This window comes from Chrysemys picta, chromosome 11 (genome assembly GCF_011386835.1).
Source record: "Chrysemys picta bellii isolate R12L10 chromosome 11, ASM1138683v2, whole genome shotgun sequence".
Classification (NCBI taxonomy): Eukaryota; Metazoa; Chordata; order Testudines; family Emydidae; genus Chrysemys; species Chrysemys picta.
Window position 1 is genome coordinate 64026390 of NC_088801.1, and position 15846 is coordinate 64042235.

Here is a 15846-nt window from a genome sequence, read left to right on the forward strand (position 1 = left end):
AAGCAGGATATAGATGTCTAGCCCTATTCAAAACAAACGGTAGGAATCAAACCAATCAAGCCAACAAACAAAAGATAACCCTACCCAGAGCAGAGATAGCTTACCCCAAAAAGGGAGATGTGCCAGTGACGCCAAGCTTTCCACTAGGAACTTCGCTATTGCTCATTGATTTTAGCTGGAAGGAGCCCAGATACCACGGTGATGGGCAGCAGTATACAACCCCAAGACAGACAGACCATGTCCTTTCTTTGGTTTAAATGAACTGTCTTTTGGGCACCAATCAGTCCATGAATGACACCTCAGGGCGCGTTCGTTCCCCTTTAACCAGCAATGGCAGTAATTTCTTTCTTTCTGTCATTCCTTCTTTCTTATTAGTCCCAGATATCTCGTGCATGGAGACTATTTGGGAGGCGGATGAAAGTGGACGTGAGCAGCATGGCTGTGCTATGGAGGGAGCCATGCTCCTGCTGGAATCATGGAGAAACACTGTTCACTACTTCAATAGTAACAAAGAGGTATAAACCTTCTCCATCTAATCTGTAAACTAGTGTCCCCTCACGCTGTCCGTCCCACCTGACCCAGCCTGGGACATCCCAGAAGGTTTATCACATAGGGTCTGACTTCTCTTCAAACCCTTTGCCTACAGCACTCAACCTTTCTTCTTTCACTTACTCCAGACAATCCAGCCTCTGGATGCTTTTCTCCTATTATACATATTAGGTGCCTTCTCCAGATACATCCCACAAACTCTTTGGTGATCTCATGCCCCGTTTGTCAGTGGTATCCTTGATTTGCAGGGATTTCCCACCACTCTGTGCTAGTTTCAGTAGATTCTTGCCCGGCTACTCCCCTGCCTCACACTATCCGTTGGACTCAAGGACGAGACATTTCCACCCAAGGTCTCTCCTGGCGACTGCTCCTCTCTCAGGGCTGGTCTACACTGGGGGGGGGGATCGATCTAAGATATGCAACTTCAGCTACGAGAATAGAGTAGCTGAAGTTGACATATCTTAGATCGATTTACCTCGGGTCCTCACAGCGCGGGATCGACGGCCGCGGCTCCCCCGTCGACTCTGCTTCCGCCTCTCGCTCTGGTGGAGTTCCGGAGTCGACAGAGAGCGCGTTCGGGGATCGATTTATCGCGTCTAGACGAGACACGATAAATCGATCCTCGATAGATCGATTACTACCCGCCGATCCGGCAGGTAGTGAAGACGTACCCTTAGACCTTCACTGACAAAACAAATGGGTCCAGCTTTGTTGCTTATACACATGGTGTCAAGGCTGAATCCCTACTCTGGCACATCGAGTGCAGAAAGTGGAGGCTGGCAAGGATTTAAAAAATCAATACTTGCCACTCCAGGCTTGTATTACACTCCCAAGGTTACAGCTTTTCTCTGACCTTGTCTTGGTAAACGCTGCCACTACCCAAATGCAAAAAAAACCCTTGGACCCAGGAAGGAGCACTTGGGAATTCTTCCCTGTGGGGTATCCTCAAGCCCTTTCAAATCCCGCCCCCCCCCCGCCCCTCCCGGGGAAGAGCTGAGAAAGAAAACAAAGGAAATCTGCTGTTGCCACCAGCTAATTAAACAACATGCACAAACCTCTTAGGACACCAAAAATCCAATTCTGTTCTTAAAAAAGGTAAATTTTGTTAAAAACAAAAAGGAAGAAAGTACATCTGGAACTTAGGCTTTTTGCTAGATCTTAAAAGAAAACAATTACAAAAATTAAGCATCAAGATAGCTCTCTTGAGGTTCAGCTTCAAGGTTACAAGCAAAACAAAAGTATCTGGGGTTAGCACAGAGGAGATCCACAAGCCAAAATAAAGAAATAAACCTGATCGCGTCTAGTTAAACATTCCCTGTCCAATGATTTTTCTCGGTATGGAAGATGAATTTTCATACCTGGTTCCAGCCTTACACAGAATTACTGCTCCGTGTCCCGTCTCCAGAGAACAGACACAGACAAAGAGAAGTTTTTTCCCCATTTTAAAAAGTTTTAACCCTCCCATTGGATCTTTTGGTCAGGTGCCCACTCCTTTTCCTTTAGCTGGGGAACTCTGTTAACCCTTTACAGGTAAAGCAAGCAGAGAACAGCCACCAAGAGGGACTTTATAGCTAACTGGCTGGCTGGGTGTTCATAAAAGGGAGCCCCCCCTTCATTTATTACACATGGTCACGCTACATCTGGCTACTTGTCCTACAGAAAACAGGCCCTGTGTGGAGTCCTCCACATGGAGTCCCATTGCTGTTCTGCTTGTTCTCCTTGATCCAACCCTTCTCTGAACAAGTAGCTCACACAGTCAGGTCCTACACAATCCAACATTCTGCTGGAAGCCATCAGAACCCTTCTTAGACTGTCAATTCTTGGGAGCTGGGCCTGTGTCTTCCTTTGTTTGCAGACAGAGCCCAGTATATTGTAGGTGCTGCCCGGATACATCATCATCCTCAACTCACCACGATTTCTGATCCTGACTATTCATTCTCTGCAACATTGTTAATTTATCTACCAGGTGTTCCGTGTGGAGGGGTTTTGAATGAAGGTAGAATATTCTACCCGATGATGTTCTCTATCTAAATCCCTTTCACCCTGATATATATTTTTTCTCATTTTGGTTTAGGATTTCATTATGAAAAAAAGTTTCTTAAGACTCTTGTTTGTTCTCAGCAAGAGCATCGACTGGCATAACATGCCTGACTTTTTTATTTACAACTTTGCATCAGACACTGCAGGAGCCATAGTGGTGAGTAAATAATATACACAGGGTCCATGTTGTTGGTTGGAAAAGATTGATGAACTGTGGAGAATACTTAGCTGCTAAACCCACGCTAGGGTCCATGGAATCTGGAGAGTTGTAAAGAACTTTGTTGTATACACTGAAGCAATTATTTCAGTGTGTAAAATTGAGGTCAGTGCTGATTGACTGGAAATATTAGTGTGAATGGACAGAGAGAGGATGCTAGTTGGTGGGAAGTAGGAGATGAGTGAACAGAGATGGATGAGGAAATGAGTGAGTGAATTTGTGGCTGGGTAGAAACAGATGAGATCCCTTTGGACAACACCACTGGCTGAGCAGCTTCATGATCTGGGAGCTCTTCCATCAGAAAGGAAGATCCTGGGTTTTGGCTGGGCTCCTTGTTACTTTTGGAATATCTGATGTTCTTTTAGCTGGGGATTTATTGGAGACTCCAGAGAAGCCTGTGGCTAATTTCACCTTTTTTAAGGCCTCCAGAGTTAGCTGTGATGCCAGGGCTTTGTATAACCTCCTCAATGAATGTGTGAGGGAGTAGGACTGATGCTGGGAGCACTTGTGTCTCATTTACTATGTTTGCCCCTTTGGGACTTACAGGAGATGATTAAGAAAGAACCCCGGGACTCTCTCTCCAGCACCATACGGCTCCAGGCCATGGCCATCATTATCGAGCTGAGGTAACGTGACTTCTCATTTAACTGCCCAGCCTTCACACCTGGCTTCTCACTCCATGCTTGGTGGGACCAGAGTTGCCAATAGCAGTCCCTCACTTCGTGCCTTTTTCTCTTTAGATACTGAGGACTCTTTGGGGAGGAGCTGGGGGACTATTACATGGCTGACTGATGATTTTCTACCCAGTAACATTGTAATCCTCTTTACTCCACATGTGATTCAAAGCCAAGAGTCTCTGCAGACATTTTGAGATGATTTTCTTTCTGGAGGTGTCAGCTGAGTCATTTCCTTCACTCTCTTCTGTAGCATTTCTGAGCCGGATTTACTATTCGGGTCACCAATCCCTGCCCTCCCGTGCTTTTCCTGTATTCTGTTAATCTTTGCCAGTGTCTTACTCTCCTACATTGTTACTGTTCACATTATCTTGTTCTCTTGTATAGTCCAGATGTCTCTTAGTCTCACGCTCCTTCAGCATAACCCTCAGTTCATGTCCTCACCATCTGATGCCTCCGTTACGCTTCAGCACCTCAAAGTCCAATCCAGGCTTCTTCCTTTTACCAGCAAAAAGCATGTGGTGAAGGCCATGGGCTCCCACCAGAGATGGGTCCTGCTGAGAACATTCCTCAAGAGCGTGTTTTCCCTGCCACTTCTAATGACATTGCAGGTGCAAGGAGTAATCAGGAATATAAGCGGCCAGTACACAAAGGTAACTCAAGAATGGTTTCCTGTTACTTACTTTGGGCCCATATTGGGGATATGTGACTACACTGTCAGCGAAATTTCTCATGGAACACCATTGTGGAGTAGCAGTTGGGGACTTTAGCCCCGGTGACGTGGCCCTGATCATTCGTCCCATGCATACAGCAAGTAGCTGCCACATTCCCAATTATGAAAATGATCCATCCGTTTTCAATTTACTAGGGAACTACTGGGGATCCCAATCTGGGTGGTGAAGCTAGAATGAGGCATGTGGAATGAGGAAAACGTACTTAGTGCTTGCCCCAGAAATGGGGCTGGCTATTGTTTGATCACTGACCGGGTATTTCTGGTGTGTGGCACCTCCCACAGCTAGGTCCTCTTGCATGAAGGAGCTGAATAAAGTTGGGGTCCTGCGGCACTCGATACAGCCACATTTTCAGCCTGAACTTTACTTTAGTCCCTACTTTTGACCTGCAATTATTTGCAGTTACACCTTAGCTCACGTGGGCACCTGAAATACCTGATTTCACACCTAAATCCAGTACTTTGGCATCGAAGTGATCAACTTGACGGGTGAAAAGACCAGTAGGAGCAAAGCTGCGCCTGCAAATTGTGGGTGTAAATATGGTGGCAAATCTTTAAACATCTGACCCGTACTGTCAGAGTTGCTAAAGCTTTCATTGCCTGCGCTTTTTTAATTCTGAAAAGCCATTTATGGCCCTAAAGTTGAGGGGAGAGAAATTACAGACACTGGACCAAATTCACTACCAAAGTCAATAGAATTTAGAACACTTAATTTGCCTCACATCCCGCATGCTCACATATGCTCTCTCTAACCAAATCATTGGAGTGAATAGTATCTAAGACCCAGAGGAGTAAAGGGCAAAGACACAGGGCCGGCGCAACCCATTAGACGGTCGCCTAGGGCGCTACAATTTGGGGGGTGGCGACCACAGCGGTATTTCGGTGGCAGGACCTTCCGCCGCCTCTGTGGGGGGCGGCATTTCGGGGCGGGACCTTCCACCGCCTAGGGCAGCAGAAAAGCTGGCGGCACTCCTGCAAAGACAAGGTGATATATTTATTAAAGTGATATTTATTTCTAATGTTAAAAAATCTCATTTCAATGTAGGACTTTCTTTTGCTATAACATTTTCCTTACTCTCTGATAAGGGCTTTGCTGCATGTTATCTTCCCAAGGGAGGCATTGATGAATTCATTACATCAGGTTTGGGGAATGATTTGGAAGATCAATTATAAGAAAAGGGTCATTTATACCGCAGATGTCTTTCTGTTCTCAGTTTCCTTTGGTTTATAATGGAAATGAGGCAGGGATATAACGATGCATCTGGCTTTCTGGGTGATTGTCAAGAGCACAGCTTTGAATCACGGCAGGCCAATATCAGTTGAAACATGAGGCTAGTTTTCTCGAGATTCCTGAAGGATTCACTGCCCAGAACAAATCTAAATACGGTTTCTCTTGCGCTCAGGGCACCCACATTATTGAATAAGTGAAGTAGCTAATTTTTTAGCAACTATTGTGTACAAGAAGTATGGGCCAGACCCTTCGCTGGTATGAATCCGTGTAGCTTCACGCCCGCTGATGGAGCTATGTCAATATGCACTCATTGAGGATCTGGCCTTATTTTTATAGACCTTGTCTTAGGACAAGGTCTGAACTATAAATTCTATTGGTTTATGACTTGGAAGCCAGAAAGGACCATTAGATCATCTAACCCAGGGGTGGCCAACCTGAGCCTGAGAAGGAGCCAGAATTTACCAATGGACATTGCTGAAGATCCACAGTAATATGTCAGCAGCCCCTCATCAGCTCCCCCACCCCACTCCCAGCGCCTCCCACCCTCTGGCATCCCCGCTGATCAGCGCCTCCCCCTCCCTCTCCGCACGTCCCGATCAGCTGTTTCGTGGCATGCAGGAGGCTCTGGAGGGGAGGAGCGATGGCACGGCAGGCTCAGGGGATGAGGCGGGAAGGGGTGGAGTGGGGGCAGAGCCTGTGGCAGAGCCAGGGGTTGAGTAGTAAGCACCAGTAGCGTAGCTAGGGTGGAAGCGGGGCAGCAGCCACTCCCCCACCGAGCACAAGTGGCGCTTTTTCATTTTACTCACCTGGGAGCAGGAAAAAAAAAGGCGCCACCTGCTGCGGCGGTTTTACTGACGGGGCGGCGCTCCGGGTCTTGACGGTACTTCGGCGGTGGGACCTTCACTAGCTCCGGGTGTCTTCGGCGGCACTGAAGCTTCATCGCCGAAATGACGCCGAAGACCTGCAGAGCGAGTGAAGGTCCCGCCGCCGAGGTGCCACCGAAGACCCGCAGAGCGAGTGAAGGTCCCGCCGCCGAGGTGCCACCGAAGACCCGCAGAGCGAGTGAAGGTCCCGCCACCGAGGTGCTGCCGAAGACCAACAGAGCGAGTGAAGGTCCCACTGCCGAGGTGCCGCCGAAGACCCGCAGAGTGAGTGAAGGTCCCGCCGCCGAGGTGCCACCGAAAACCCGCAGAGCGAGTGAAGGTCCCGCCACCGAGGTGCCACCGAAGACCCGCAGAGCGAGTGAAGGTCCCGCCGCCGAGGTGCCACCGAAAACCCGCAGAGCGAGTGAAGGTCCCACCGCCGAGGTGCCGCCGAAGACCCGGAGCGCCGCCCTGTCAGTAAAAGCGCCGCAGCGGGTGGCGCCTTTTTTTCCCCACTGCCCCTGTTCCCTCCACCTGGCTACGCCCCTGATGAGCACCCTCGGGCAGATTGGAACGTTGGCGCCTGTAGCTCCAGTCCCGGAGTCGGTGCCTTTACAAGGAGCCGCATATTAACTTCTGAAGAGCCGCATATGGCTCCGGAGCCACAGGCTGGCCACCCCTGATCTAGCCTGATTTCTTGTATAATACAGGCCAAAGAATTTCACCCTGTGATTCTTGCCTCAAGCCCATAAAATAAATTATTTGTATAATCCACAGCTCTCTGGCGCTGAGCATAACGGTTCCCCCTCCTTTCAGGTTCTCTTCATTGAAACATTGCAGACCCTCAATGAGATGCTCCAGAGTCTGATTTTAGAAAATCCAGTTCCGTCTGAGCTAGAGAGGATCTTGCAGGTAAACAGGATCTGGAGATGCCGGTTGGAGGATGGTAAGGTAGGGAAGAGGAACAGGAAAATCTTGTCAAGAGCTTGTGAGGGAAAGGAGAGTTAAGGAAAGAACGGAGTGCCCCATCTCCACAGGGTTCTCCTATTAGGGCATATGTGACAAGGTTCATGTAGCACGGGGGAGTCTTCTATTTCCATCTGTGAGGTCTGACAATCTCCTCCATTGTTACCCTCAGTTTCTTTCCTGTCTCCAGGTGGCCCTTACATCACAGTGTCCTTTCCAAATGAGGACGTTATTCCCTTTACTGCCCATCATTGCCACTCCTGATGCAATTGGAGGGGTCGCTGCCAGGACTCTAGTCCCCCGTGAGGGCTGGCACCTGGCCTCCACAGAATTCCCAGCTCCAGCTGTCCCACAGTGAGAACCAATGGGTGCAATGGGAACCAAGACTGCCGCTAACTACAGAGCATGAGGGCTGGCCCAAAGTCTGCAATCATGAAAGAATAGAAGTTTTCCTCCAGCTGCTCTTATTTTGCTGAATGAAATGCTGGATTGTGTGGCTTGTCCAGAGAAGACTTGGCCCTTCCCTTCCTTACATAGGACCCAATCCTGCATCCATTAAAGGCTCGATCCAATGCTCATTGAAATCAAATGGGGACCTTTCCGTTGACTTCAATGGGCATTGGATCGGTCCTTAGATCAATGTCAAAACTTTCATTGACTTCAGCGGGTGTGTGACTGGGCCCTCAGAGAGAAATGCACTTTGCTTTCGTTCAAAGAGAAGAATTCCATGTGTATTTTGAGTCTGCACAAAGCAGACGCAGCCTGTATCTGTAAGAGTGAGATGATTCAGCCAGAATAAAGATATCCTTTGGGGATCACTTGTATACACCCTTTCCCCCTGTTATTTTTAACCTCTCTTGTTTTTCCTGCAGCTCATGGACTCCTGGATGCAGTCCAGGGAAGCTTGCCGGCGGGAGAGGGCTGTATGGAGCAGCATACTGCTCCTAAACTTCGTGGCCACAGAAGTCAAACTGGATGTGAGTAACTCTTGACTTCTAGTGACCTGATTGCAAACTAGACCTACAGGGCACTCTCCCATGCCAGAGAAACTTCCTGCTTAGAAGTATGTTGAGGGGCCCCACCTTGCAATGCTCCCTAATAGGCGGAGGAAAAACCGATTTTGTTGCTCGTCCATCATCCTGACTGAGATGGGTTGGCGTCTGATACACTTGGAAAATAAATCCAGTGCCCTGGAGGAATAGGCCACCTCTTTCCAATGCAGGAAAGTCAGCTAACAAGGGGCACAGGAAAAACGGGTTTTTCTATGGTTGGATCTAATGAATTTCAGAGAAAAGAGATTTCAAAATCCTAGAGACTGAAGACATTTCATCCCCAGCTGGTTCCCTGTTTGCCTCCATTCCTCATCCTAGTACCATGGGATACTTTCCTCTTGTGGAGCTGCAGGAAGAGGCCTCTCCATTCCAGCCCACCTCAGCCGTTACAGATCATTATGATCCTGATCTTGCTCCCACTGACGTCTGTGGCAAAACTCCAGTGGACGTCTGTGGTGCGGGATCGAGCCCTATATTCTTCTTCTGGCTCCCAAGCCTCTTCTGAAGAGGGAGAGCTGAGGATCACGCCCCATTAAAGAAAGGGACTGTGTGGATATAGACTCCTTGCCTAGGAGACACAGCCCACTTTACCTGCAGTGGTAATGGATTCCTCCTCTCCTCTTTTGTACAATTAGGAAGCGTCTCCATTCACCAGGCTCGGACACCTGGTTGCAGTGCTGGGGATCTGCTGTGGGGATCCCGTCAAGGCGATCAGCTCAAAGGCAGCAGGGGCTGTTCATTACCTCGTCTCTATTGCGTGGCGCCAAAAGAGTAAGAGAAGCACTGATGAGCATCTGAATCCCCCTCCTGGGAGCTAAATGCTAGAGACTTTCCTCAGGCAAAGCTCCCGTTCAGGATAGTGCCTGAGGAAGAAGTAGCTCGGTATTTGTTCCTTTCAACAGAGTGCTGGTTTTTTTGTGGATCTAGAAACAAGCGTCTGATAGTCATCCCGTAATTCTAGCCCTGACTTTCAAAGAGAGGAAAGGGGAGGGGGGGAATACAGAGAAAGGCAACACACGTTATCGCAAACTGAGACTGGTAGAGCTCATTCCGTCAGTGGGAATGGGAAGGGTCAGTGGGACATGATGATAGGGGATTCAACGCCATCAGACCAATTAGTTCAGTTCGAGATGCCTGTACCCCGAACGCCCCAGAACTTTGATGGCTGTTGGAAATCTGGATCCAAATCTGGGGCTTGATTCATGACTGTGTTAATCCACTTCTATGCCACTGAAGTGTTTTGGCTAGATTCCAGTCACCATTTGATAGAGCCACTTTACTCTGGGGGTCAAGGCCCTGATCCAGCACAACATTTACGCACATCTGTAACTTTCATCAGGCGAGTAGTCCCACGGAAGTCCCTGGGATTATTCATCTGCTTAGAATAATGTACGTGCTTAAATGCTTTCCTGGATCAGAGCCAAACAAAGGGCTTTGTTCAGTAAAGAGGGATGAGAGCAGAAGCCAGGAAGCAGAATGGAAAGTTAAGAGTGTTATTAACATGTATTTCAGTTGCACAGTTGGACAGAAAGAATGTGGAATGGACTGAACAGAGGAACAAGGAATTTCTGGCTGCTTGGAGCCCCACTGTGGTTTGCAACAGCCCCTCCAGGATCGCAGAGGTAATCACATCCTGGCACTAATGACCATTCTACATTGGTGTCAGTACAATACGGTATCGCACAGCTCCAAACTACTTCCTGTCCCTGGATCGCCCATCTCTATGGTGTATGGCTTACCCAAAAATTACAGCTCCTGCCCTTACTCATGGCTAGAAATGACATGCTCAGAAAGAAACAAGATGGGTGAGGTCCAATTTTTTTATTGGATCAACTTCTGTGGGTGAAAGAGACAAACTTTTGAGCCATACAGAGCTCTTCTTCAGACAGAGACAGAAGAGCTCTGTGTAGCTCAAAAGCTGGTCTCTCTCACTACCAGAAGTTGGTTCAATAAAAGATATAACCTCACCCACCTTGTGTCTCTAATATCCTGGGACCGACACGGCTACAACAGTGAAGACAACAAATGCTCATAAAGAGTGATCTACTCTGCAGCAAGTGGTTCTCAACCTTTCCAGACTATTGTACCTGATTTCAGTCCCAGGGGGCGGGGTTCGGGCTTCAGCTTGAGCCCCGGGCGGTGGTAAGGTGGCCGGGTGCCCGGTTTTCGACCAGAAAATCTGGTTGAAAAGGGGATCTGATAGTGTCCGGTCAGATCTACTGACTGGACACCCAAAGTCCAGTTACTGCGGGTGAGGGAGGTGGGGAGGTGCCAGGTCATCACCCGCACCAGCCCCTACTCAACCGGGGCCGCCACCTACCCACATCATGCGGCTGCAGCTCCCAGCAGGCAAATTGCTCCTGACCTGGGCGGGGAAGAGGGGAAGAGCAGTGAGCAACAGTGGAAGGGGAGAAGAGGACCAAATGGGGGGCAGGGCCTCGGGGGGAAGAGGCAGGGCAGAAGAGGTCCAGCATTCCTGCATGAGTGTCCGGTTTTTAAATATTACAAAGTTGGCAAACCTAGGCAGTGGGCTTGGCTTGGGCTTCAGCTTCTGGATGTATCTTAGATTTGCGGGGGCCCTGCTTGCCACCCCCAATGGCGACCCTAAACTTGTGACCCCCCTAAACCCATCCCATGACCCCCCTGGGGGTTGCCACCCCCAGATGGAGAAACACTGATATAGTAGATAGTATAAACAAGTCATTGTCTGTATGAAATGTTAGTTTGGACTGACTTTGCTAGTGCTTTTTATGTAGTCTGTTGTAAAACTAAGCAAATATCTAGATGAATTGATGTACCCCCTGTATCCCCAGGGACGGCAAGTTATGTGGGCCCATGGTGCCCGGGCTTGAGAAAATTCAGGGCCCAGGGGACCCGGCTCCACCAATGTTCGGGGCCGGGTCTCTCTCCCAGCCCCGCCTGCCGCCCCCACGCACCTCTCCCGGCCCCGGCTGCCACCCCCGCGCGCCTCCCCCAAGCGCCCCTGCCTTCCCTGGGCAGCGGGCGGCTGCCCCCTGCAGCTCTGCACTGTGCTCCCTCGCCAGCCGCTGCCGCAGCCGGCTACAAGGAAGCGGCGCCGGGGGCAGGCTGAGGCGGCTGCTACGCCTGCGGAGGGAGGAGGGAGGAGCGCATGGCAGCCCTCCCCCCCCCCCCCCCGGCAGGAGACTCCGAGTCGACTCGGGGGAGGGGAGGGGGAGGCTTATCCTGGCCGGACCTCCTGAGCAGCAGCCTGGGGGGGCTTGGATGAGTGTCATGTTGGGGGTCGGTGAGGAGGCCCCCCCCTTACTCTCCCCCAGAGCTCGCTGCCGCCAGCAGGGAGAGGGCTGGGGGAGTCCTCCTCTCTGGCCCCCTGCCCCAGCCCAGGGTCAGCCTGCCTGCTGCACCCCAAACTCCTCATCCTTGGACCAGCCGCACGCCCCCTCCCACACCCAAACCCTCTATCCCAGCCCAGAGCCTGCACCCAGCACCCAGTCTTCCTCCCAGAGCCTGCACCCCAAACCCCCTCCCGCACCCAGACTCCCTCCCAGAGCCCGCACTCAAACTTCCTCCCAGAGCCTGCACCCCAAACCCCCTCCCGCACCCAAACTCCCTCCCAGAGCCCGCACTCAAACTTCCTCCCAGAGCCTGCACCCCAAACCCCTCCCACACCCAGACTCCCTCCCAGAGCCCGCAGCCCCTGCTGCACCCCAGCCCCCTGCCTCAACCCAGAGCCTGCACCCAGCACCCAAACTCCATCTCAGAGCCTGCACCCCTCCTGCACCCAAACTTCCTCCCAGAGCCTGCACCCCAAATCCCCTCCCGCACCCAGACTCCCTCCCAGAGCCTGCACTCAAACTTCCTCCCAGAGCCTGCACCCCAAACCCCCTCCCGCACCCAGACTCCCTCCCAGAGCCTGCACTCAAACTTCCTCCCAGAGCCCGCACCCCAAACCCCCTCCCGCACCCAGACTCCCTCCCAGAGCCTTAGGCAGGTGTAGGGGGAGGCGGGACTTGGACACATTCTGAGCAATGCCAAAAATTATACAAACCTGCCACCCCTGTGTGTACCCCCAGGGGTATGCGTATCCCTGATTGAGAACCACTGCTCTAGCAGATGGGTTCCCAATCTGGGGGGCACAGCCACCCTGCCCTTTCCTTATTGCCAAATGGGACATGGTCTTGGCTAGTTTGGAAGGGGACTCTGGGAGGGTCCTAGTATAGGAAAGGGAGTGTCCATATGGGGAAGGTTGAATGCCTGCTGCTCTAGTACTTTGGGTTGTTAGAAGCTGTCACAACGAGGTCTATACTATATAGGCTTGATCCAAAACCTATTGAAGCCAATGGAAGTCTTTCCATTGATTTCAATGGTCTTTGGGTCAGGCTGCAAGCCAGGAAGTATGGTGATGGTGTCGTAATCAGGATTTGGGTGCTGTATTTCTGCTGGGATGTGTTGTAGGAGGGTATCACATAGTCACAGTCAAAGACCGAGTACTGTAACAGTCATTACTAATATTACTACATGGATCCCGCAACTGCTGATCTTTTAATGGTGACCCTTGCACCTCGGATGCCTGAGAAGTAGGTGTCTGACACCACTAAATGCACATCCTGACGTGCACGGCAGCACTCCTAGGTTGGCCACTGTAATGGTTTAACTAGTCCTCTTGCCTCACTGTGAGTGATATGGTTTCGCAGCAGAAGCCTCATCAGCCACTGGGGCCCTGTAATAGAAAGGAGTAAAACAGAGCCCCTGAGAAGCTGGAGAGGACCTGCAACCCCCAGACAGGGCTTTCTCTGGGCTCCAGTAGTTATCAGCCCCCCGTGGAATCAGGACGCGGCCTTTTGTAAATTACACTTTTCCCTGTATGCTTCAGCTCTTTGGAGTCTATTTCAACCCAAGAGAGAGGACAGATTTCATTCTGACTGTTATGGATGGCCTGACGAATCACTGCAACAATAACTGCCAGCCAACTGCAGAGGGATTGCTGTCTGCCATGGTGAACAGCGGTGGGACTAAGGTGGAGAAGGTATGGGGCGCTGCTGCTGAGATGGACGGAAACTAGAATTCCCACTGCTGGGAACAGTCATACGTTCAGAGAGTTTAAGGCCAGAAGGAACCATCAGATCTTCTAGTCTGATTCCTGTATATTGGAAAACATAATCCCAACTATACATACAAACGGAGGGGGTCTAAATCAGCTGTTACCACTCAAGGGTGGAGTCATCATGGACAATTCTCTGAAAACATCCACTCAGTGTGCAATGGCAGTCAAAAAGGCTACCAGAATGTTAGGAAGCATTAGGAAAGGGATAGATAATAAGACAGAAAATATCATATTGCCTCTGTATAAATCCATGGGATGCCCACACCTATAAATTCATGAATGGTGTGGAGAAAGTAAATAGGGAAGTTTTATTTATCCTTTCACACACAGACACACACACACACACACACAAACCTGGGTTAATACAAACCTAAGGAAATATTTCTTCACACAACACAACTCGTAACTCATTGCCAGGAGATGTCGTGAAGGCCAAAAGTATAACCAGGTTCAAAAAAGAATTAGAGAAGTTCCTGGAGGACAGGTCCATCGATGGCTATTAGCCAAGGTGGTCAGGGGTGCAACACTGTGCACAGGGTGTCCCTACGCCTTCTGATTGAAACTGGGAATGGGTGACAGGGGATGGATCACTCGATAAATTGCCCTGTTCTGTTCATTTCTTCTGAAGCATCTGGCACCAGCAGAAGACAGGATACTGGGCTAGATGGACAATTGGTCTGACCCAGTATGGCCATTCTTATGTTACCCCTGTATTGTGCCTAGATAGGACTCATCTCCTTTGAGCCATTGATATGTGGTCTTTGCGACAATGCACCTTGTAAGGCTCTGAAATGAGCCCTGCCAATAATATAGGAAATTGTGACTTTTAGGCAAAACCTAGAGGCTAACTCTGATTCTCCAGGGATGCTGAGGTTCCCTCTTGCCCCAGCTGCAGGATGGGATGAGAGTCTTGTCCCGTCTCATCTGGTTCCCTCTCTCTCAGGCAGCAGACCTTGTGGCTGGGGTTTGCAGCCGGTTGGATTCAGTCCAGCAGCCCAGCTCCAGGACCCTGATGAAGAAGTTAGTGGCCCTGCTGGCTGGCGAGGCGGAGCATCTGGACACAGTGATCTCATGCCTTCTGGACTACTCCTTCCCTACAGACAGGTACGAAATGCCTCCACTCTTCAGGCCTCGCGTGATCCTTTGAGGCCCTATATGAGAACCTCACCACTGAGCACATTGTTTGGTCTTACTAAGGCAAAGTATAAAGCACTGACTGTTGAGGACTGAATCTCCCCCCTCTACATGGGACAAATTACCTGCCCTCTCCTCCTGATGGCTCTTCTCTTTTCAGCCACAAACCACAGCGAGCGAAATCCGCCTGTCAGAGATTCCTCTCCCCCATTCCCTGAATGTGTCTCCCCATGTGCAAGGCAGGAGCTCTCATTCCCAGTCCCCCTCTCCCGGCCCCTGGGACTTGTTAGAGATCTGCCTATGGGAGAGGTTCTCAAAAGCACAGTCCCCCACACCTACGGTCAGTGCTCATGGGTCCTGGGGCAGGGGGTGGATTTAAGTCTGTGTTCTTGAGTTCACTATCCCTTTGCTACTCCGGCTGGCAAGCGCAGAGCTCATTCCGCCGTTCTCCTTCATCTGAACGTACAGATAGTGAGCCTAGGTGGAACGTTTGCTGTCTGAAGCACATTTGTGTTTGGGCAGGAAAAGTTGAGCAACAGTGATTACGCAAAGCGTGGTTTTATGATGGATGATCCCAAGCGGTGAGTTCCAAAAACAATCCATATCAGCAGGGCCGGCTCCAGGCACCAGCAAAACAAGCAGGTGCTTGGGGCGGCACATTTCTAGGGGCGGCATTCTGGAACCGGCCATCATAGGTGCTGACTCCGGGGCATGGGGAAAAAGTGCCCCCGCCACCCCAGCTCGCCGCCCCAGCTCGCCTCCGATCCGCCTCCACCTGCTTCCCTGAGCGCACCGCCGCCGCTCCGCTTCTCCCCCCTCCCTCCCAGGCTTGCTGGGCACAAAACAGCTGTTTCGCGCAGCAAGTCTGGGAGGGAGGAGAAGCCGAGCAGCAGGGCGCTCGGGGGAGGCGGCGGTAGTGGAGTGGAGGTGAGCTGGAGTGGGGAGCGGTTCCTCTACCCCCCTTTACTTCCTGCGCCCCCCCCCCACCCTAGCTCACCTCCGCTCCGTCTGCTCCCCTGAACGCGCCGCTGCTCCGCTTCTCCCCCTCCTTCGCCTGAGAGGGAGGGGGGAGAAGCAGAGCGGCAGCGCACCCGGGGGAGCAGGCGGAGCAGAGGTGAGCTAGGGTGGGAGCTCGTGGGGGCCCCCATGAAGCAATGGGGGGGGGAAATGTGGCACGCCCGGGGGAGGAGGTGGGGCTGGGGATTTGGGGAAGGGGTTTGGAAGGGGTGGAGTTGGGGCGGGGCTGGGGGAGGGGGGCATGAAAAAAAAAGTGGGGGCGGCCAAAATTTTTTTTGCTTGAGGCGGCA

At 51.1% G+C, this 15846-nt stretch overlaps 1 protein-coding gene across 1 annotated transcript; it reads left to right on the plus strand.

Moving 5' to 3' along the window:
- Nucleotides 1-7692: 7692 nt before the first annotated feature.
- Nucleotides 7693-14832, plus strand: LOC135974164 (protein MROH8-like). Its single transcript, XM_065561006.1, has 5 exons — nucleotides 7693-8247; nucleotides 8958-9093; nucleotides 9835-9944; nucleotides 13175-13327; nucleotides 14349-14832. Exons 1-5 carry the CDS (start codon nucleotides 8146-8148, stop codon nucleotides 14550-14552), a joined length of 705 nt encoding a protein of 234 aa, XP_065417078.1. The 5' UTR covers nucleotides 7693-8145; the 3' UTR covers nucleotides 14553-14832.
- The last annotated feature ends 1014 nt before the right edge of the window (nucleotides 14833-15846 follow it).